Source organism: Hoplias malabaricus, chromosome 11 (assembly GCF_029633855.1).
Source record: "Hoplias malabaricus isolate fHopMal1 chromosome 11, fHopMal1.hap1, whole genome shotgun sequence".
In the NCBI taxonomy this organism is placed as follows: Eukaryota; Metazoa; Chordata; class Actinopteri; order Characiformes; family Erythrinidae; genus Hoplias; species Hoplias malabaricus.
The window spans coordinates 13,599,228-13,621,403 of NC_089810.1; the positions used below are offsets into that span (position 1 = coordinate 13,599,228).

A 22,176-nucleotide genomic window follows, 5' to 3' on the forward strand; every position below is an offset into this window, starting at 1 on the left:
TGACACTGCAACCAATGATTCGACAAGAAAGTATTATAGTTATCTGTTCTTTACATGAATACTCAAATAAGTGCGTTTGCTTTCATTTCTTTGAAAGCTCCGCATTCACATCTTCCTCGGCTTTAAGGGCATGCCACTGAGCAATGGGTCTTCTTGGATTGGCCAGCATGTCTGCCCAGTGACGTTCTTCAGTTCCGGAGCTATGTAGTCCCAAAAAAAGTTTCCCAATGGCATCGTTCTTTCCAATCTTATCATAATCCAGAACAGTCACTACAATTTGCACTTTCTGTGGCAAAATAGAAAAGACCGGTGAATTACTATATTTTACTTTAATAATTGTTTTCATTTTAAAATTCCATGAAAATGGTACCTGAATTTGTTCTGATGGAACTTCAAAGCTAAAAGATTCGTTGTAATAGGGATTAAGTGTGTTTTTCTTAATTGTAGTTTTCTTCTTCTTCAACCTTTTGCCATTCTGCATCAGCTGGATCTTAGCATAAGGATCTGAGAAAAAAAATATAAAACATTATATAACATAAAATAAAATGGTATGCTGTAACTTAAATATTTATATACATTCTTGGTACTACTTCACCCACCTGACAGTCCTCCCACATCCATTTTTTTGAGGTTTTTCGCCTCCAGGACCACCACGGTTAATTTACCACTAGTGGGGACATATCTAAGGGACAAGCAAATATCTCCCAACCTTTCCTGCTACAGAGCAAAACCAAAGAGTATGTGAAAGTCATCCTGGGGTCTGTGAAGTGTGTTTTGCAATTGACAGGAAGAGGACAGTAAAAGCAAATACATCTGCTTGATATGTCAATATGACCTGCATTTTCTGTACCTTACTGTTGATCTAAAACTGATGTGTAATTGTTAAAAAAAATATATATATATATATATATATATACGTATATTTATTTGTAGATGTGGTTCAGTATCCTACATTTCTAACCTCTTCTGTTGACTAATTAGAGGCCCAGCAGTCAGCTTAAAAGGAAACATTAAAAGATGATTAAAGTAACCAAATTAAGTAAATGGTTGTCTAAATTCCATCCTCTTACCTCCTCTTTCTCTGCCTTTTGTAGAACTCTCCATTCCTCCGTCACATGACTGAAATCAATTTTATTCATCTGTACTCTCACATCCCCAATCGCATCATGCTTGGAGAAACGGTCAAAATCATAAACCGTCATGACTAGTGTCTTCCCACCTAGCTCAGTGTAAGGAACCTGCAGAGATAAATGCAGAGATCACTCGTTATATTCCACATGGAATCCTCCTGTCATTTAGAATGGGCAAATAGACAAGGGGAAAAAATCTTAATCAATGTGCAGTCTCTCATGAGACAAATGCACTGTATTAAGTATTTTTTAAAGCACTTAACAGATGTAAGGACTTGACTGTTGAGTCAAACTGCGTCAGTGTTCCATTGAGTCTGTTCAGCAAACACATGCACACAACCTACAGCTGTCATCCTGAAATGTGGGAATGTCAGTATTGTGTTCCTGTAATGACTGGTGGAAGAATGGACAGGAACATACTTAGGTTATCCTTTCATTCATTCATTCATTATCTGTAAGCGCTTATCCAGTTCAGGGTCGCGGTGGGTCCAGAGCCTACCTGGAATCATTGGGCGCAAGGCAGGAATACACCCTGGAGGGGGCGCCAGTCCTTCACAGGGCAATACAGATACACACACACACACACTCACACCTACGGACACTTTTGAGTCGCCAATCCACCTACCAACGTGTGGTTTTGGACTGTGGGAGGAAACCGGAGTATCTGGAGTAAACCCACACAGACACGGGGAGAACACACCAACTCCTCACAGACAGTCACCCGGAGTGGGAATCGAACCCACAACCTCCAGGTCCCTGGAGCTGTGTGACTGCGACACTACCTGCTGCGCCACCGTGCCGCCCTAGGGTATCCTTATCTGGCAAAAAAAATTATGATTGCATAATGGCAGTTGGACTCATTGGTGTATTAAACCAGTACTTTTGCTCTAGGACTCCTAGTATAGCTTATTAGATAACTGGCCTCAACTGGATCTTAAAGAGCAAGGGAAAAACCCTTACATTCCAGTACCAGGATTCAGGACCACATTACCAAAGCAAACAAAAAAAACATTGCCTTATATGTGTCACTCAAATTCTTGCATTTGTTTTCCTGCTTAAACCTGGTGAATACATAAATTAATTAATTCATTCATTATCTGTAACCGCTTATCCAGTTCGCGGTGGGTCCAGAGCCTACCTGGAATCATTGGGCACAAGGCGGGAATACACCCTGGAGGGGGCGCCAATGCTTCACAGGGCAACACACACTCACACCTACGGGCACTTTTGAGTCGCCAATCCACCTACCAACGTGTGTTTTTGGACTGTGGGAGGAAACTGGAGCCTGGTGAATACAGTGCCCATGAATCATTAACAGTGTATTTGTTTAGAAAAGTACAAAGTTCCACCTTAAAAGTGAAGTGCTCATTGAAGGTGGGGTTAAGGGTCTTTCGGTGGACTTTAGTTTCAAACTTTTTTTTCTTGTCTGGGAGGAGATACAGCTTGACATATGGGTCAGATGTTCCACTCATATCCATGGCAGCAAGGTCTTCGGCCTGGACCACGCCTACAATAAGCTGAAACGCAGAGAAAAAGAGAACAGGAAATGAAAGAAAAAGAAGGGTAAAAGGAGCAGTATGTAATTTTGTATCATCTGACAAAGCGATATTAAAATCTGTATCTGATCTCCAATCATACTGAGCTCTCTGTAAAGTTGTAGTCGAGAGTGAACTGTAGTTTTCCCAGCTTTACGTCCTCCGTAGTCTCCTCTTTGTGGTGAGGCTCACAGTCAGGTTTAAGATGCACAGGCTAAAATTCAAACACGGCTGTAGTCAATGATTATACCATGACAAAAACCTGCACAGAGGATGTATAAGTTTTAGAAATGCCTTGTATAAGCATACTTTACAAGTGCACTGACCTGTGGTTTTTCATCCTCTTTCACAGTGGACATGGCAATGCTGTCCTTTCCACCCTTCTCTTTCCCAGTTTTTTCTTTTTTCTTCTTAAAAACAAACTTCTTGCATATGCAGAAACAGCAGCTGAGGATGATGAGGACTATGATCAAGCCCAGTGCTGCCAAGACCCAAGAAGGCACTGAAAACACACACATACGGATGAATAATAAGATGTGATTGCACTGTATTTGCAGTAGTCTTAAGCAATAAAATTATATAGAAGTGCTATTTATTTGTGTGGTACATATTTATGGATAAATCATGGATATTAGAACAAATATAAATAGTAATACACTAGGAATATTAACTTTTTAATTAAGGTAAATAAGGGGGATCTAGGAACAGAAGCAGTTCATAGATAGCTTCCTCATGTTTTTGCTTGTTCTTGTGTTTGTATTTATTATTCATTCATTCACTATCTGTAAGCGCTTATCCAGTTCAGGGTCCAGTTCAGCGCAAGGCGGGAATACACCCTGGAGGGGACGCCAGTCCTTCACAGGGCAACACAGACACACACACAACGTGTGTTTTTGGACTGTGGGAGGAAACCTGAGCACCCGGAGGAAACCCACGCGGACACGGGGAGAACACACCAACTCCTCACAGACAGTCACCCGAAGTGGGAATCGAACCCACAACCCCCTGGAGCTGTGGGACTGCGACACTACCTGCTGCGCCACCGTGCCACCTCTGTATTGTGTGTGTGTGTGTGTGTGTGAGTGAATAAGAAAGAGTGTTTTCTTACAGTGGGCTTTGTGAAGCTTGTTCAGAAACTTGCTCCTGATGCTTGAGATGGACCATCCTCCGGGTGCAGTTTGGGGTGTGACTCCAGTAGACAGAGCTTCAACGAGGTCGAGTGTCTTTGATCTGTTCAGTCTCTGTGTGGGTGTAGTGGATCTTGGGTTTGGGGACACCTGACTCTTCATACTGTCCTCATGCATTCTATATACAAACATTACATTAGAAATAGGTTTATGAAATCACCTGCACATTGTGCTAATATATTTACTCCCATTATTATTCGTTTATAACAGTTGATAGATTTTCCTCCTCTTCTTGAAAAGCGTATACTTTGTTAAAGGACATACATCAAGGAAAACTGAAATTTTCATGTTTTAAACCTTTTGTCAGAAAGATTCCTCTGCAATCTATGTTTAAATTAAACAGGAAAATAAACTAGATGCATTCATATTTGGTCTATAGCAGTTTGGCTCAATCTAAGATGAGTGTTTTTAGACTTACAGCTTTTCGAATGAATTACACTAAATCTAACAAAGGCCATTTACATACATCAGTTATAAAGACACAGTCAACAGAACCGTGTTTGATTCCGATGATTAAAGACAGTTTGAAAATGGTCTTAAGACTCCAGCTGGAAGTTAAAATCAGTTTGAGACAAAGTGCTGCAGCATTTTTTTCTGTTTTTTGTTTGAGAATGGCTGTCATACTGCGTTTAATTTATTATAATATTAATTTATAGAATTTCTCCTTGCTTCTTACACAAGAAGTGTGACTTTGTGTGTTTTGTCCAAATATTTTTGTGTTTTTTCATCATGCAAGTTAATAACATACATTAGTAACCGAACATTCTGACTCTTCTAGTTCACATTCACATTTAGACAGCTGTGGGGTTCATAGCTGTGGAAATAAGACATAAATGGTTCTTATTCTGCACACACTGCACATGAACTGATACTTTTTAACCTTGAGATTATTTTGAGAAATGCAGAGTAAGGGAGTTAAAGACCTATTGATTTTCTCTCAATTTACAGGCAAATGAGACAGAGTGCCAGTGACACTGATATGGCTCACAATGCACAGAAGCAAACTTATACCAGAACATCTATACAGTGCAAATATTTATAAAATCTATTATCTACACATACGTAAATATTTATTCTATTTCTGTCGGCTTTATCTGCTCATTGGCACAATGTATTTCTTATAAATACAAATCCTGAAATAATAACTAAAAATGTTTATAAGAGGCATTAACGCCACACAACAACACCCCAGAAATCTAAAAAGTAGATTTAAAAGTATAAGACTCTTACCTGATCCACTGTGATTGTCTCTGGTCACTTTAACTGGTGTCAGAGTTTGAGAATAACCTCTAGCTTCTGTCACAAAAAACAGATTACAGTGTAATGAAGTAGAGAGATGAGAAGATGTGTGTGTCTGTGAGAGAGAGAGAGAGAGAGAGAGAGAGAGAGAGAGAGTGACAGAGACCTAGTGCTCTCCATCCAATAGGAGAGCTCTACGAAGGAGAATGACCCAACATATGAACACAGACATCGTCATATATTGTCTATGATTAGCAAATGTTTTCAATAACACGAGAACAATAACATTAAAATAATAATAATAATAAGCTATAATGAGCTATATATGACTATAGTTCAGAATCCAACTTATATTATATAGTCAAATGTAATCAATCTTCTTTTAAACATAGGTTCCATGCATTTAACAAAAACATTATTTTCAGTTTCAAGTGAAAATACATCTACCAGTTGAGCCTATTTAAACTGAATGCCTATTTAAAAATTACATTTAATTTGCATTAAATCCTCTTCCATTCATTGATTAATCCACAAAACATTATCATAATTTACAATAATATACTCATAAACATTTGTTCATACATTAAGATTGTTTACAGACACCAGCTCTCATAACCAGTACATTACAAAAAGTTACAACAACAAATAAGAACAATCCTTAGACTAGCAATAACTTGATTAGTAACATTTAGCCTATAGCTCATCTGTTGATGCGTGAAAGTCTCTGATCGCCTTCTTCTAGTCACCCAGAATCATTTTCTGATCACACAGCTGCTACTGTCCAGATGTTCTGGATTTGAGGAACGCTCCCAACCCAGCAGTGAAACTGATATATGCAAAAATCTCAGTAACACCACTGTGTTACTACATTTCCAACAGTACCATAAAAACTACTGACCCACCGCGAAGCGCTTACAGATAATGAATGAATGCATTTTATAATAATACAAAGTAATAATAAAACACAGAATTACCAAAAAAGAATTATGAATACCACTTTAATTTCATGCAGCTATGCAGACACAAAGTTGTTATTTACTGTCTGTAGAACTTTTCAGAGAAGTCAATAATTGCTTATAACTAATTAGAAACGTATAATCACATTAGATAATTCCACATAACACTAATACAAAGTATTCTAAGAGTGCAAGACAAACGTGAGAGTCTTAAACAAGCAGATTGCTCTGTATACAACACCTAGCCTAACAGTAAAACAAAAGCAGCAAATGTATATGAATATTGATAGTAGTATTAGAGTTAATTATTTTATGTTAAATGTCATGAAAAGGAGATAAAGATGATATATGAAGACAATGGTAAGTATAAAAATTTGGCAGTTGTTAAAAAATTTCCCATTGAAAAAAGGAACCAAAAGTATCTTCCTCATCATTTGAAAACGGAAAAGTGTGAACGGGCTCTATAGTTTGATTATATTTGGCTACCACAACCTAAAATTATTTGCACTGATAATCGGGAAATCTGTGTATGCTACAATTAAACAACTTCAGATTCGTTCATTTACTTATTTTTATGTAAAGACATTTACAGTAACTTTTAGGCTGATAAGATACTTTACTTATGGATAAGTTTGCTAATTAATAAACAACCGAAAGGCAAGACACTGCAAGTTTATTTATAGAGCACCTATCATACACGAGGGCAATTCAAAGTGCTTTACAGAGTAAAAAGAAACAGTTAATATGCAGTTAAATTAAGAGCAAGAATTAAAAAAAAAAAAGTAAAAAAAAGGCATTTAAATATAATAAGACCAAAAAAAAAGTTCATGTTGTTGAATACAATCAATGGATCCACATCTTTTAATGTTGTACCTTAATCTCAAACACTGATGTAAAACAGGTGACTCTTTCCTTATATGTGTCTGAAGAATACCACGCATAGACTATTTATATGAAAAACGTTAAAAGAACGTTCATGTAACTTTCAACTGGAACGTTTCAGACTAACATTAGGTGAACTTTTATCAAGGTCAAGTAACGTTTATGGAACGTTCCATTAAGAATGTTTGGAATGTCACTGTAAGAATATTTGCTTCGAACATTAGGAGAACCTTTACACAACGTTAATCAAAGTTGTGGGAACGTTCTCTGTTAGCTGGACATACTCCACGAACTACATCTCGATATTATTATGTAGATAAAAATAAATAATGTACTGATGTTTTCATCAATGTTCTTTTAAGGGCTCGGTATTAGTATTTAGGGATGCAATTTTTGCTAGATTATTGTACTATTATTATTATAAATTTGAATATACATTTATTATATAACGCTTAAACAGCTTTATCATAAGAAATAGATATTATAACTTATTATTCACTATAGAATTTAATTGTATGGTTTAAGCTCCATAGGATTTTTCGCCTGTAACTGTTTCAATACTGTAGGGAGACTGAACCTAAACTCCCCTCCCTCCTAAGCCCCCTTATATGCCTTCAGTACCACACTCCTCAGTAGGGGGCAGTAATCCCTCACTTCAACAAACACTGGGCAGAGAAGAAGAGGGTCTCCTGGCGACAGAGCGAAGCGTTACAGCTGGTACATCCTGAAAAAATGTGTTTATTATCTAAAGAGCGGGCGAAGCTTTCACCGAGCCCCTCGGGCTGCGACTATAGACATTTAAAAAAGAAGATAGAGTTGAGTGTCCTTACAGTGTAGTCCAGAAGTAGACGAGGTAAGGATCCTAGCGGGATTATTTACAGGCAAATAGCTTAAATGTATTGGTCTGAGGACAGCCGCCTTTCTCGCTCTGCTGTGATATAATTTTATACACAGTAACAGAGCCATGGGGTGGAGAAAGCGTTCTGACTCTGTTTATACAGCTTTATTGTTCACACCTTGAACTGTATTGGTGAATATGCCTTATCTTATTAAAGAGTTAATTCCGATCTTCCACATCAAAGTGTGTGTGAACCACACGGTCTGAAGTGTTACCACACAGAGTTACATTTACGTGACTTCATCTGTTAATGATGTTCTACAAAATGTACAGAAATGTCCATTAGTTCATACAGAATACTATTTATGTCAGATTTAGCACTACTGTGCCATTCTCAACATCATATATAAATCCAAACGGGTGCCACGGTGGTGCTACAAGTAGTGTCTCTGTGACACATCTCCTGGGGCTGTGGGTTCAAACCTGTCAGTGTCTGTGAGGACTTTGGTGTGTTCTCCCTATGTCCGTGTGGGTTTCCTCCGGGTGCCCCTGATTCCTCTCATAGTTCAAAAACGCATGCTGGTAGGTGGGCGGCACGGTGGCGCAGCAGGTAGTGTCGCAGTCACACTCCTGGAGTTTGTGGGTCCGATTCCCGCTCTGGGTGACTGTCTGTGAGGAGTTGGTGTGTTCTCCCTGTGTCCACCCACAGTCCAAAAGCACGTTGCAGGTGGACTGGCAACTCAAAAGTGTGTGTGTGTGTTGCCCTGTGAAGGACTGGCGCCCCCTCCAGGGTGTATTCCTGGCGCCCAATGATTCCAGGTAGGCTCTGGACCCACCATGACCCATCCAATTAATAAGCAGTTACAGATAATGAGTTAATGCTGGTAGGTGCAGTAGCTATACAAACATAGGAGCATATGAGTGATGTACTGTGATTGACTGACACCCTGTCCAGAGTTTGTTTTTGCCTTGTTCACATTGCAATAAATGTGGGCAGCCCAGTCATCTTAAAGATACAGGGTTGTCTTAGTTTAGATAGATTTTGTATTCTGAGGCAGGCTGGAAGGATTGTAATATGTAGAATTTTTAAAGAATTTGATCTTTCTTGATACAAATATTAGCTCACTTCCTCAGTGTGTGTGTCCACAGAGAGACATGCTTGAAGCAGAGAGTGTATCCCTCCATGCGTCACTCAGTGTAGTTGGAGCACTAGAGTGTGTAGTACGTCGCTGTGTTGGACCGAATGGTGGAAGTGTGCTCTACACCAAAGACACTGGAGAGATTCTTATTACCAGACATGGACAACATATTCTCACTACTTTGTGTCTGGACCATCCTATGGCCAGGTATGAAATACGCAAAACACACACACACACACACACTTACCCCTGGGCTCATATGACACATTTTACTTTAAAAAAAAAACAAATAAACAAAAACAAACACTATTTCCAAAACTATCCAACACATAAAACATTTCAGAAATAATAAATATTTCACATAAACTAATATTAAAATAGTAAAATATTTCACATAATTAAATGTATATATTATAATGTATATAAGTAATATATAAATAATCACTAGTCATTCTTACAGAACCATTTCCCATCCTCTCTTCACCTCCTAGAACAATACAAGTTTTTCTTGCAGTGCTTTATATTTATGTATTTATAGATTGTATAAGGTTTCTCTAAATTATCTCAGTTATGAATGGTTGTCCTGTATTGTGCCTGTTGAAAATGCAGTCAGGGTTAAACTCTTTATTGCCTCATTAGGGATTGGCAAAGCTAAACTACTTCAGGCTGAAATGGAGAATATATGTAAATGAGATTAGATATGGTAGATATGGTTTAGATATGGTAATGTTTACCTACTACATATTCTATAATTGTTAATAAATGAGTGAAATTTAGGTCTGCATTCTGAGTGGTGTATATTTAATTTTAATTGTTTGTGGTTGTCTTTTAGGATGGTGTTGGAGTGTGTTTGTGCACATAATCATGTCACAGCAGATGGATCCAAGTCCTTTATCCTCCTGCTGGCTGCTCTGCTGCGAGGAATTCGCGACTCTGCAAACAAATGCCACAAAGGATCTTGGAACCCAGCAACCCCCCGAAAACTGGCCAATCAGCTTCTGGCCTTCTGTGGGAAAGAGCTGGATGATGCCATAGCACATGGTGTTGTGCCTTATGCCTCATCGCTTTTTGGTGTGAGTGAATATAGACGAGAAGGCGGAGTCTTACTCGCGTTGGTGAGAGGGTACCTTGCAGGAAGAGTTGGCATTGGCCAAGCTGAGGTTCTTACTTCACTGCTATACAACCTCTACAGTAAAACCAGTAATAAACAAGACAGTGATATAGTTGAGCCAATCTCCTTCCTCCACTCAAATTTCTCGCGGTTGCATGTGAAATTGTCTGGACTTCCCCTCAGCTGTACACAAGTGGTGGAAGGACTTGTCCTGGCTTGTGATTGGTCAGTGTGGAAAGAGACTGAAGGGCCAGCAAAAGTGCTGATAGTTTGTGAGAGTCTTGATAACCCATTGGATGCTACTGGGGATAATATGAGTATTTGTTTTCAGCAGGACTGGTTTCTTCGTTCTGAGAGACTAATGAAGCAGAAGTTAACAAATTTGCAGAGCCTCCAGGTGAGTGTGCTATTATCAGCAGTAAAGCAGCCAGAGTGTGTGTTGGAGTGGGCTCGGCTGAATGGCATTTCTGTACTGGAGTGTTGTGACTCAGAGCGGCTGGATCTGCTATGTGAACTCACCAATGCTGAAGTGCTTCCTATGCAGCCTCTGCTGCGCATCACTATGCTAACGTTCTATAGCCGGCTGCAGCTAAGAGGATGCAGATATGCTCACCTAGGTGTCCCTCCAAATGACCTAATTGCCACACACACATTAGTGCTCTGCGCACCCACTCCTGGAATAGTTGAACAGAGTGCACGTACGAGCCAAGGCATCTGTACAATGCTCCATCATCTGTGTCAGTCAACCCTCAGAACAAGAGAAGGACCAAATGACACCCATTCTCTAAATCAGTCACATGCACTCTCCATAGACAGAGACTCTCAGACACATGACCAGTCTTGCTTATCCACTCCACTTCCTCATCAGCAACAAACACAAAGGTCTTCTTTGGACCGATCACAAGATTGCATTAAGGACTTCTGGGCTGCAATTTTAAAAGCTGGTGAAGTTCTTCCTGTGGGTGGAGTCTTTGAGCTTCTCCTACATCACTCCTTGTTGCATGGCAGTAACCATGGTGACTCAGAGAGCCAAAGGCTCCTTGCCGAGGCCATTCTGAGCATGCCCAGATCAGTGCACTCCCACAGACCCAGATATTTTCTGCAGCAGCAGGCACAGTTCATGAGTAAGCTACAGCTTCACAAACAAGGCCATACGCTTAGTGAGCTAAGGTTAGAATCAGAGTTAAGGTTTGGTATAGGGCCAGTGAGGTCAGATTATTTGTGTTTAGAGCCAATCTGTAGTAAACACCAGTTGGTTTTGTCTGTGTTGCAGTGTGTGAACAGACTATTATGTGTGGGGACCATACTACACACTCGCACTCCACTGTACCGGTCTCATGCAGCACCCTCTGAAGACAGTGAAGAAGAGGGCATGTGACTAATTGACCATTTGTCATCTAAAACTAAAATAACTCTTTTCAAACCCAGAGCCATTAGCCCATGAGCGCTCAGTTGGTGGGTTGTAACTCAAAAGTGAATATTCTATTAAGAAAGACTTTGTCAGAGCAGTTCAGTAGCTTTTCTCAGCTTAGAAACAGTCCTATTCACAAGTGAAAAACCAACTGTCAAGTTTCTGTTCAAATGGCCATTAGGTACAAGGTATCTATAAAAATTTGGTTTTAGGTTTTGAGGCTCCCGGGGGATATTCTTTAAACGAAATGCTTTCTATGCTCTGTATAGCACACTGTTCAAGTTGTGTTCCAGCCTTGCTCCAAATGATTTCAGGTGGACGCTGACCCACTGTGACCCCTGAACAAGATGAAGTGGGAACAAGTGATAAATGAATGAATATTTTTTATTCATCTTTATTTTTGAATATTAAGATACTAATGACCCATCGTTTTAATTGACAGTAATATTAACTGCTTTTTGATCATGACTTAAAGACAAATACTGGTCCTAGGGAGGGCCATCTCACTGCAGCTGTTCTCAGTTTTAATCCTAGAGAATATATTAGTGCTTTTCCTTGTCTGTCCAAATTTCTTTACTCTGTCAAAGTTGTTTGAGTCTTCCTAAATTAGTTTTTAAAAAGTTATAAAATAATTAAAACTAAGGAAAAACAAAGTTTTTGTGGCATGTACTCTCACCCAAAAACATTAGAAAGATAATATTAATTCCTAAGTAGTAGAAAAGTAGTGTGTACACTGTCCAGTCATAATATGACCACCTCCTTGTCTCTACACTCACTGTACATTCACTGTACACTGTACCTTTGTAGTTCTGCAGTTACAGACTGTAGTCCATCTATTTAGCCGTCTTGTTAGCCACCTTTCATGATGTTCTTCACTGCTCAGGACCCCCATGGAGCAGGTAATTTGGGTTGTGGATCATTTTTAGAAATATCTGTGATGCTGGAGGTTTTAAACACTGTGTCCAATCTATTTGACACTCCTCCCACAAGTCAGAGACAGCAGCTCATCTGTTGATGCAGTTTGTGTTGGTTGTTCTCTAGTCCATCAGTGGACACAGGATGCTGATGCCTGGATGTTTTTGGTTGGTGGACTATTCTCAGTCCAGCAGTGACACAGCAGTGAAAGGCAGTATTCAGAGCAACAGATGGACTACAGTATGTCATTGTAGAATTACACAGTACTCCTGTATTGTTAGAGCTGAGAGTTTGTGTATGGATAATGGATAGTTAGTGTACAAACAAGAAGGTGGTCATAATATTATGACTGGGGTGTGTGTATATGCCACTGTGTAATTTCTGGTCTTGTGAAACATCCATCACAAGGGTTTTCCATCAGTAAATGTCCAGCTGATCCCAGAAGTCACAGAAAGGGTCCCGGTTGCCATGCTGAGGGTGTGGTTGCAGAGTTAAGTTCAGTATTGGCCAGCTCTCTGTGGAAGTGAATTGAGGCCAAACAGGGAGATGTTGCTGTCTGCAGAAAGCTGTATCATCAGTGCGGGAGTTTGGGTCTCCAGAGTGGGCAAAAGCACCCCAATAACACACCATGCGATTGGCCAGGAGAGTCTCCTGAGCTGTGAGCGTCAAGTTAGTAATAGGAGCAGAGTCGAACAAGAAGGGAAGCTCTGCTCCATGACAGGCATGATCATAACAGAAAGTAAGTCCTGCCCATATGCTGGGATCAGACGGGGAATGGTCAAATACATACATCCAGACAGCTCCATCCAAACGTACTGCAGAGCGAGCAGACCACCGCGCTGGACACAGGAACACGTAATCTGTTACAATCTACAGAATAAGAAGACCAAATGAGGTTCAGAGAAATATTTTTTAAACTGTGCCTTCAATCCTGTTTTATATAAATGACAATGGTCCAATCTCAGATAACAGACACATTTGGCACTTAAGGCTCAGTAACAGTACTGACAAGTGTAGTGTAGGCCAGCTTTAATAAGACGGGCTAAACTATGTTATGGCATGTATTGTGTGTGCCAGAATTGGGCCAAACCTCATGAGCCAGGGTGTTTTGGGTTATGGAACGTGTTGTGTGTACCAGACATTTGGCCCAGATTTGGCCCAAAATTCACCTGACATCTAGCACATTCAAGGTGAATTTGAGGCTGAGTTGAGGCAGCCAGACTCACCCTGAGTCAACACTGCCAGTCAAGGCCAAACATGGGCCATAACAGAACTGCAGATATGGGCCAAATTTGGGCCAATTATTCATTGCTGTCTGGTTTGTCTCATTAAAAATCCTTATGGTCTGAAAACAAATCTGTGCAAATGGGAAGGGGTAAACATTTGTAGTTTAAATAAAAATAATTATGGTTTCACAATATCTGGAATTAGAAGTAAATGGTGTATTTTGAGACATTAACAGTGTTTACCTCTGCTATTAAATTCTAAAAACACACTTTGGTCCCGTTATTTATAATTAATAATACAATGGCTAGAAAATGCTTTTTCTGTCTATCCAGTGTTTTCTTTAGAGTTTAGTGGTAATTCTTTTACCTGTGAGAGCATGATGCGTCTATCCTGGTTACGGTAGAGTGGGATGTACTTGTACAGGATTTTGAGAGCATTCTGTTTGAAGATAGCTGTTGTGTAGACTATGCATTCCAGCACAGATACAGTCTCTGTGAATACCCCGTATACAAAGATCACCCCCTCTTCAGATGTAGTGCCTACAAGGATAAAGGTGATAAATAAGCCATGCTTACAGGAAACAAGGTGTTGGATTGTTGGATTAATTTAAACTTGTGAATAAAGTTATGCTTTAGACCTTCATATTTATTTCTCAATTCCTTTGTTGAATTTAACTTCTGTTGTGGGGATAGTTATCCTCTCACACTGGAGCATAGCATTAGCATTTTATTTTTGTCCAAAATATTTGCCTGCAGTTACATAGGTTACTCTGTATTTTAAGAGGTTTGACCTACTCAAGTTAGTGCTTTTAAGCATTATTTCACTGAAAAACAAAATGGTAAAGGCTAAGCAAACAGGGTTATTTGTAAATCCACAGAGATGGTTATAGATCAAAGTCTACAGAGATATGTGTGAAGTATTACAAACCTAGTATGACAGGCTTGTAGCTTTGCCAGTGGCCCTTGTGAAAGGCCAAAATTGGTTGCTCCTTTATCAGCTGTCCATCAATATATGGGCCCCATGTTTCAAACATCTCCAAGAAGCGAAAGGGGTTGATGATTTTAGCACCTTCAGACAGATCAAAAGGTATGCACAAGAATATACAGGTGCATCTCAATAAATTAGAATATCAATAAAAAGTTAATATATTTAAGTAATTCAGTTCAACAAGCCTAGTGTAGCTGGACCACCATTAGCCATATAGCCATTGTCACAGAGGTTTTTCTGGCATTTCAAAAACAGGAATGCCCAAACTACATACCCTTGTCATTGGAAGGCCTGGAGAAGCTTTGGTGCTTCATATCAATGTCTTTGTTTACAATAATAACAAACTATAAAAATAGTTTATCTTGTCAGTTGCTGACAGTGTGTGTATGAACATGGAAAGCCTGTTATTTTCTGTTCATACAAAGCTACAAAACTGAAGCACCATGATGAGATGACATTCAAGCAACTCGTTTACCAGAAAGCAACAAGATTACATTTTAACATTGAAGTTTTTGAACATTTCTAAAATGAAGCACCTTAACATTTTATCAACCAAGTAATCTATACTTTATAAAGGAACAGGGCATCGCTCGGAACTAGATATTTATTACTGACTTACATTTCTATAAGGGTCTGACTGATAAAATGGTGCTGTAACTAATTCACAGTCTCGTTTATTTTGAGTAACACCTCGCTCTGGTGTTCTGACTTTAATAATACGGAGATTGTGTCCGTTTTCCTGTAAAGTTAAACAAAAAGCTGTACAGATGTAATTTACTCATCAGAAAGTCAGTAACGGTGAGATGTGTCCGTGTATTCGTGTCGTTATAGGGACAGACAAGATGACTTTCTCTTTGTTAAATATATAGTAGAAAACAAAAGGCTGTGTCACAGAAACATTCTCCAAACATAAAGAAGAGACTGTGATAAATATTACCTCAACAACATTCAACACATTTCTGTTCGAGGCTCCAGTAAAACACTAAGCTGCACCGCGGTGGATGGTAGACCTACAGCGCTGAAGCGGCGCGAGTGTGGCCCAACTCAGCTCTCAACTCTTGTCCAGGGAAAAGAGGACCTCTGGTCACCGCAGAATGGTTCCAAATTTGGTTCACAAACTGGAATGTGAAATATGGCTGAACTAACAACAGACGGTGTAGTGATGGAGTGGCGCCACCTTAAGTTCTCTCTGTGAAAGATGTTTCTGACGTTGTTTCTGGGTCACACAAGGAATGTGACAGTTGTAGCCCATGTCCTGGATACGTCTGTGTGTGGTGGCTTTGAAGCATTGACTCCAGCAGCAGTCCACTCCTTGTGAATCTCCCCCAAATTTTTGAATGAACTTTTCTTGGCAATTTTTTCAAGAATCCTTTCTACCACAGTTTTTCCTTCCACTCAACTTTCTATTAATATGCATGGATACAGCAGGAGGGTGTCAAACACTGCCTTCTGGACATCTGTACAGTCAGCAGTCTTCCCCATGATTGTGTAGCCTTCTGAACCAGACTAAGGGACCGTTTTAAAGACTTAGGAAACCTTTGCAGGTGTTTTGTGTTGATTATTCTAATTTTCTGAGATTTTTGGGTTTTCATTGGCTGTAAGCCATAATTATCAACATAAAAAAATTAATTATTGAAATAGATCACTCTCTTTGTAATCTATCTATATAATATGACTTTCACTTTTTGAACTGAATTACTTAAATAAATTTACATTTTGATGATTTCCTTATTTATTGAATGCTGCAGCATGCCTGGTTTTCAACCAGCCTAAAAGAGCACATGTCACACCCCTATTAGTTGAGCTGCATTGGCTACCCTTAGCTGCTCGCATCAAATTCAAATCCCTAATGATGGCCTTCAGAGTATTCACTGGCTCTGCTCCCATCTACACCTCAATAGACTCTTAAAACCATATGTTAGCACCCGCCCTCTCCGTTCCTCAAAGGAGCGCCAACTAACACGGCCAACCCCCCGTACAGGTCAGTCGAGGCTATTACAGGTCAGTCGAGGGTACCACGCTGGTGGAACGAGCTTCCAAGCACTATCAGAGCAACAGAAACCCTCTTCGCATTCAAGAAATCCTTGAAGACCCAGCTCTTCCGAGAGTATCTCCTGCACTGAAAGCCTTTCTTTAATGCACTTATTATATCCTGGCATATTGCACTCAAGGTAATTTGTATAAATTGTGCTGTAGTTTGAATGTTAGATCCTCTTTTGTAGGTCACTTTGGATAAAAGCGTCTGCCAAATGCATAAATGTAAATGTAAATATTGATACACACCTGTAGTTTATAGTATCAGTTTGCAGACATCTGCTTTATTACCTGCTTTAACCTGTGCACCAAGGATAGCATCTGAGCTCAGGGAGCGAAAACATGCCAGGTCAGACGCTGAGCAGTTAGTCAGCTTCACAAAGTCTCTGCCCAGCTTCATGGCATCCCACCTACAATATCACAGCAACCACAGTCAACATGATCATTATTGTCATGAGATCTGTTGTAACAGAATGTGTGGGTGTGTGTGTGTTTAAATCTTTGTGTGTTGTACCTGCTTTTGAGTGGGATGGAGAATGGCTGGCTCTGTATGGCAGCATTCCTGAATAGAGGCTCACTGTTCTTCATCATCAGGTGCAGAGAAACTGACTGTGCTCCAGCACTCTCTCCAAACAGAGTCACCTACACACACTCACATGAATGTATCTATACTTAGTTGGAGATACCCTAATACCACCACTGCCTAACGATGACTAATACACCATATTCATAGTATTCATATGATTCATAGTATGTTTTTTTCCTGGTTTGCTGTCAAGTGAAACAAGCAAAGCAGTGCCACTTTTAAAGTTTTTAAAGTTGTAGGGCATGTATTGTACAGTACAAATATAATATATAAATAACTAATATTTAGGAGGAAACATTAAGAAAAGTCAAACTGGTCAAATTCACACTATCCATAAAATACTCAGAAAAGTGTATCATATAGTAATATATCATGACAACAAAAACATGGCCATATTGCCCACTCTGATCATTATGTCTATCACCACCACCACTCCGAGACTTCCCCACCAAACCCCACCTCACCACACACACCCACCTTGGCTGGGTCTCCTCCAAAGGCAGCAATATTATGTTGGACCCACTGCAGCGCTGCTTGCTGGTCCAGAATTCCATAATTACCCACAGCAGAAGTCTGAGGAGTTTTCCCTGTCACCAGGAAGCCAAATGCTCCTGTATAAACAATCATCCAATACATTACAGATCTGCCGAGAAATACTCACTCTGTAGACAGATGTATGGATCATATGACACCAGTAAAAATGTGAGTACTTATTATTAAATACAGTAATGTACGTAAGGCAATATAAACAATGTCTATATATAGATATTATCTATAATTACTAGTAACCGCTTATCCAGTTCAGGGTCGCGGTGGGTCCAGAGCCTAGCTGGAATCATTGGGCGCGAGGCGGGAATACACCCTGGAGGGGGCGCCAGTCCTTCACAGGGCAATACACACACTCACGGACACTTTTTTTGAGTCGCCAATCCACCTACCAACGTGTGTTTTTCAGATCACATATTTTTTTAATATGTGATCAGAACATATTAAAATGCAACAAGCTGATTTTCAGCAGCCAGTATGCTAAGCATTTCATCACTGTCCAAAGTAAAAGATCTATGTCCAAATCAGTAACTTTAAAGAAGGTAAAAAACCTTTTAACTGTTGATGGAAATTAGTGTAATAAGGTTTTTTTTTAATTCTCAAATTTTATATATTCTCAAATGATGCAGTAAATTAAAAAGTTTAGACAGCGATTCTTTAGACAGCGATGAGATGTGAATCAGTTCTTTTGCTAACTGAGTGAGAGAATGTCAAGTGAGTGTAAAGCTGTGTCATATCAAAAGAAAAAAATTATGAAAAACAGTAAATTGCAAACAATTTTATATGATCATTGTTACAATATGTGGAAAGAGAAGAAATCCCTACAGTGAAAACAGTTCTGTGAGTAGGTGCATCCAGGCTTTTGACTGCTTTATTTACTATGCACTTCTCTGGCTGAATCATTTCTGAACAGCTCACCTAAGCGATACTCCACATTCACAACCAGAGTGTTGGTGTAGTTGCTGATAAATCGCCCGTCATACAGTGGTTTAGAGGCAGAGCCCGCGATGAAGTCACCTCCATGAATCCACACCATGACAGGAAGAGGTGTGATGTTTGGCTTTGATAGGTCCACACTCACAGGAACAAACACATTCAGATACAGACAGTCCTCACTCGTCTAAACACGCAGAGACACAAACATTTGATGTTTTAAACTAATAGAAGTGCAGTGCAGTGGATGTACAACTTATTTTAAAAATGATGATAACACATTAAAAAACAAGAATATTTAAGTTATTAATGTGTGATTACTCATTGTAAATAATTTTACATGATCATTTTTCAGCTCTTTATCCCTTTCAGTTGACTACACTAGGGAGAAAAAAAATGTGGCCTTATGACACTACTTCTCTTACCATTAGTGGATCTTATGGTTATGGCATAACAACAAAGATCAGATTTCTATATGTTTCCTGAACGCAAAGCACATGTTTTGAATAAATATCATGCTACACTTCACTTTCAGAAAAGAAAGGACAATTTACCATGAGACAAGCCCCTTGAAATTGAGTTACAGTGGTACTGTGACAGTAATTATCACTCTGGGTTTAGATAAAGTCATGTGATTGGTGGAAGGCATATTACCTTAAGAGGACACATTTCAGAGAACTCCCCAGCACAAGCTTGCATGCATGCAGCTCGAGGAAAGGTAGCATCATAAGCTTGCGTCCACGGTAACACAGGGCTAGGAGCAGTCCAGCGTTTGGGGCCTACAGGTGGGGCTGCATATGGAATACCGTAAAACACATGAGCTTTGTCCAAGGTGAGTCCATAGACTGGTCCAGAACGTGTGACCACAACAGGGCTCTTTCTGGGCTCTCCATCATTTGGATTAGTGCTGTCCTGTGTATCAATTTGCCCTTTGTCCAACACAACTCCGTTCAACTCAGCTTCAGCCATGTTTAAATCTTTTAGCTCAGAATTACCAAATGTAAGGACATTATTACAATCAGCTTCATCACATTCATCATAATTTTGGTTGACGTATTCTGAGTGTTTATTCTTAACAACATTATTCCCCACATTGTTATAAGCATCTAGAATGTCCACCTCAAACTCTCTACCATTAAGCTCGGCTCTATGTTCCAGGTCAGCAAATTCAGAATAGTCTGTGTTGCCGTTGTCCTCAAATATCCCATTATTCTGAAATGTGTCAGAACGTACAGTCCTTTGGATGTGGCTGAAAGTCGTGCTCCTCGCTCCTCCAGTCTGAGGCGTGTAATGCCGCTGAGTATGTGTGAGATGAGTGTGTGCGAGTCGTGAGTCTTCGCCTCCCTCTTGTCCCCCACACACCAAGTCCAATGTCACCATGGAAACCAACACGATCAAGGTTACTCCAGCGACTAGCGAGACCATGATGATGATGTCGTTCACTCACCTCCAGCTGATCACACACCAAGGAAATACGTCCCAGAGATGAGGACACACACTCACACACCTACACACCAGCCTCTGTACGTTAGATCCTCTCAAATGTGCTGGTTAATGCCCGGTTTGAATGGTCATATCCTGAGAGTCCCAAAGACCTCGTCTTTAAAACATTGCTCAATATCCTTTGGCTTTTAAACAAGAACTGTATGTGAAACGGGACTTTGTCCCACTGAATTTCTCGTGAATTCAATGAGCTTGATTGACCACGTCTCTCTCTCTCTCTCTCGCTCTCTGTGTGTGTGTGTGTGTGTGTGGGAGAGAGAGATACACAACGAACCTTTTGTAAAATAAATCAGATTACAGGTCTGAACTGTTAAGTTTGTCCCTACCCTCTTTGATTTCAGATTTATTTCCCTGTATTTCCCCCTCGTTTGGCTTTTTTCTTCCACGTGCTGTTGTGTGTGCTTTACTGGTCGTCACGGGTTCCTACTTCGACGCTCATTTTGTCACGAGTTCAGTTCTCAGGCGTTTCTTGCTTGGTGTTGTGTATTTAACCCTTGTATAGTATTCGGGTCAAATTGACCCGTTTCTAATTTTTACAAGAAGAAAAGTGGTACAAGTATTTTTTATTTCTACCTGAATCTCAAAGGCCTTAACTCATTTTCTGTGATAAACTTTTACAAACAAAATTCAATAACAAAGCACACATGCTACTGTACTAGGGTGACCAGATCTGAGATGGTGAAGAAGAGGACACGTCTCGGGAGGGTGCTTTTAGGACCTAAGAAGGGTAGGTACAAGAGCTTTGCCTGACGTAAACAAGGACTACTGACGTGCAGACTGACCAATTAAATGTTTACAGAGAAGGTTATCGACCAATAACGGTAGCTCTACAGTCATACCGTCCAATCAGAAGATTTTAGGCTACTTTACCACGCCCCCTTCTCACTCAAGAGAACCAATCGGAGTAGGGGAGAGCGGGACTAGTTTGTGAACGAAACGCTTCTCGAAGTTCTATGTAAGCTCTAGAAAAACAAAATCCCTGACGTTTGTGAAATTCCGGCCGGACATTTTTTTAAGTCTAAAAAAGAGGACATGTCCGGGGAAAAGAGGACGTCTGGTCACCCTACACTATATGCAACACATTTACATCCTTCTTATAGTCTTCAGGTCACTATCATGCCCACACACATACACACACACACACACATACATACATATATATACACACACACATATAATGTTACATTATTATAATCTAAACACTGAGCTCCCCAGGCACTGCCCACTGCTCTGGGTGTGTGTGTTCACTGCCCTTAATCACTAGTGTGAGTGAGTGTGTTCACTGCCACAGATGGGTTAAATGCAGAGGTCAAATTTCTTTGCACGGGTACAATGATCATATGGTGCTTTTCCAATGCATGGAACCTACACAACTCGGCTCTGCTTTTTTGCTTTTCCACTGGCCCAATCTTGTCCTGGTCCCTGGAACCAGGCACATTTTCAGTCCCTGAGCCGAGTAGTTACTAAATCATGACGTGTAAACCCTGCAGAGCCCTGATTGTCCAGAGACTCGCCAATCACCACAAAATGCAAAGTTCATTCAAATCCAGCACAAACTCACTGCTTGTAAAATAACTAAAGTTACAGCAGCTTTCACGTTTATTTTTACTAGACTCGCAAGGAAAAGTGATCTGTGAGAACAGGTGCAGACCTTGTTCAGTTCAAAAAACAAAAATAACAGATGAATACACAATGAGTAAACAGCACCTAAATGTATTTTTATTTTCAAAATAATAAATGCTAATGAAAACATTGTCTCATTTCATTTTTTCCAACATATACATGATTTATGACATGCAAGTCTTGAGTACAGTGGATCTTTAACATCACTAATAACCTAACAACACATCCATTGTTAATTGTGTTCTAGTAGATACTAATTGCAATCACTGAACATATATGTTATCTCTACTGTTTAAAATTGAATTAAAATATATGTTAATGGTTTATTAAGTAAAACGTTATATCAGAAATATAGAAATATGTCCTGGGTCAATTTGACCTGAGGGATGCCAGA

The 22,176-nt window shown here is 39.8% G+C and overlaps 3 protein-coding genes across 4 annotated transcripts; 1 reads left to right on the forward strand and 2 right to left on the reverse strand.

Annotated features, from left to right (window-relative positions):
- Nucleotides 1-82: 82 nt before the first annotated feature.
- On the reverse strand, nucleotides 83-3,969 carry syt1b (synaptotagmin Ib). The gene is made up of 8 exons (XM_066685602.1): nucleotides 3,774-3,969; nucleotides 2,992-3,167; nucleotides 2,769-2,879; nucleotides 2,480-2,647; nucleotides 1,071-1,238; nucleotides 600-717; nucleotides 371-504; nucleotides 83-286 (listed from the first exon to the last, which is right to left on the reverse strand). The coding sequence occupies exons 1-8, from the start codon at nucleotides 3,967-3,969 to the stop codon at nucleotides 83-85; spliced, it is 1,275 nt and encodes a 424-aa protein (XP_066541699.1).
- Nucleotides 3,970-7,577: 3,608 nt separating this feature from the next.
- On the forward strand, nucleotides 7,578-11,876 carry bbs10 (Bardet-Biedl syndrome 10). 2 transcript variants are annotated; one of them, XM_066685660.1, is made up of 3 exons: nucleotides 7,578-7,646; nucleotides 8,917-9,113; nucleotides 9,739-11,876. In XM_066685660.1, exons 2-3 carry the CDS (start codon nucleotides 8,923-8,925, stop codon nucleotides 11,393-11,395), a joined length of 1,848 nt encoding a protein of 615 aa, XP_066541757.1. In that variant the 5' UTR covers nucleotides 7,578-7,646; nucleotides 8,917-8,922; the 3' UTR covers nucleotides 11,396-11,876. The 2 variants fall into 2 exon arrangements, with proteins under 2 accessions (XP_066541757.1, XP_066541756.1); XM_066685659.1 differs by having other exon boundaries at nucleotides 7,603-7,782.
- An 876-nt stretch (nucleotides 11,877-12,752) lies between these two features.
- On the reverse strand, nucleotides 12,753-20,410 carry si:dkey-30c15.17 (cAMP-regulated D2 protein). Its single transcript, XM_066685657.1, has 8 exons — nucleotides 19,311-20,410; nucleotides 18,642-18,843; nucleotides 17,655-17,788; nucleotides 17,106-17,233; nucleotides 16,883-17,001; nucleotides 14,498-14,638; nucleotides 13,937-14,109; nucleotides 12,753-13,213 (listed from the first exon to the last, which is right to left on the reverse strand). The coding sequence occupies exons 1-8, from the start codon at nucleotides 20,079-20,081 to the stop codon at nucleotides 12,761-12,763; spliced, it is 2,121 nt and encodes a 706-aa protein (XP_066541754.1). The 5' UTR covers nucleotides 20,082-20,410; the 3' UTR covers nucleotides 12,753-12,760.
- Between the last annotated feature and the right edge of the window lie 1,766 nt (nucleotides 20,411-22,176).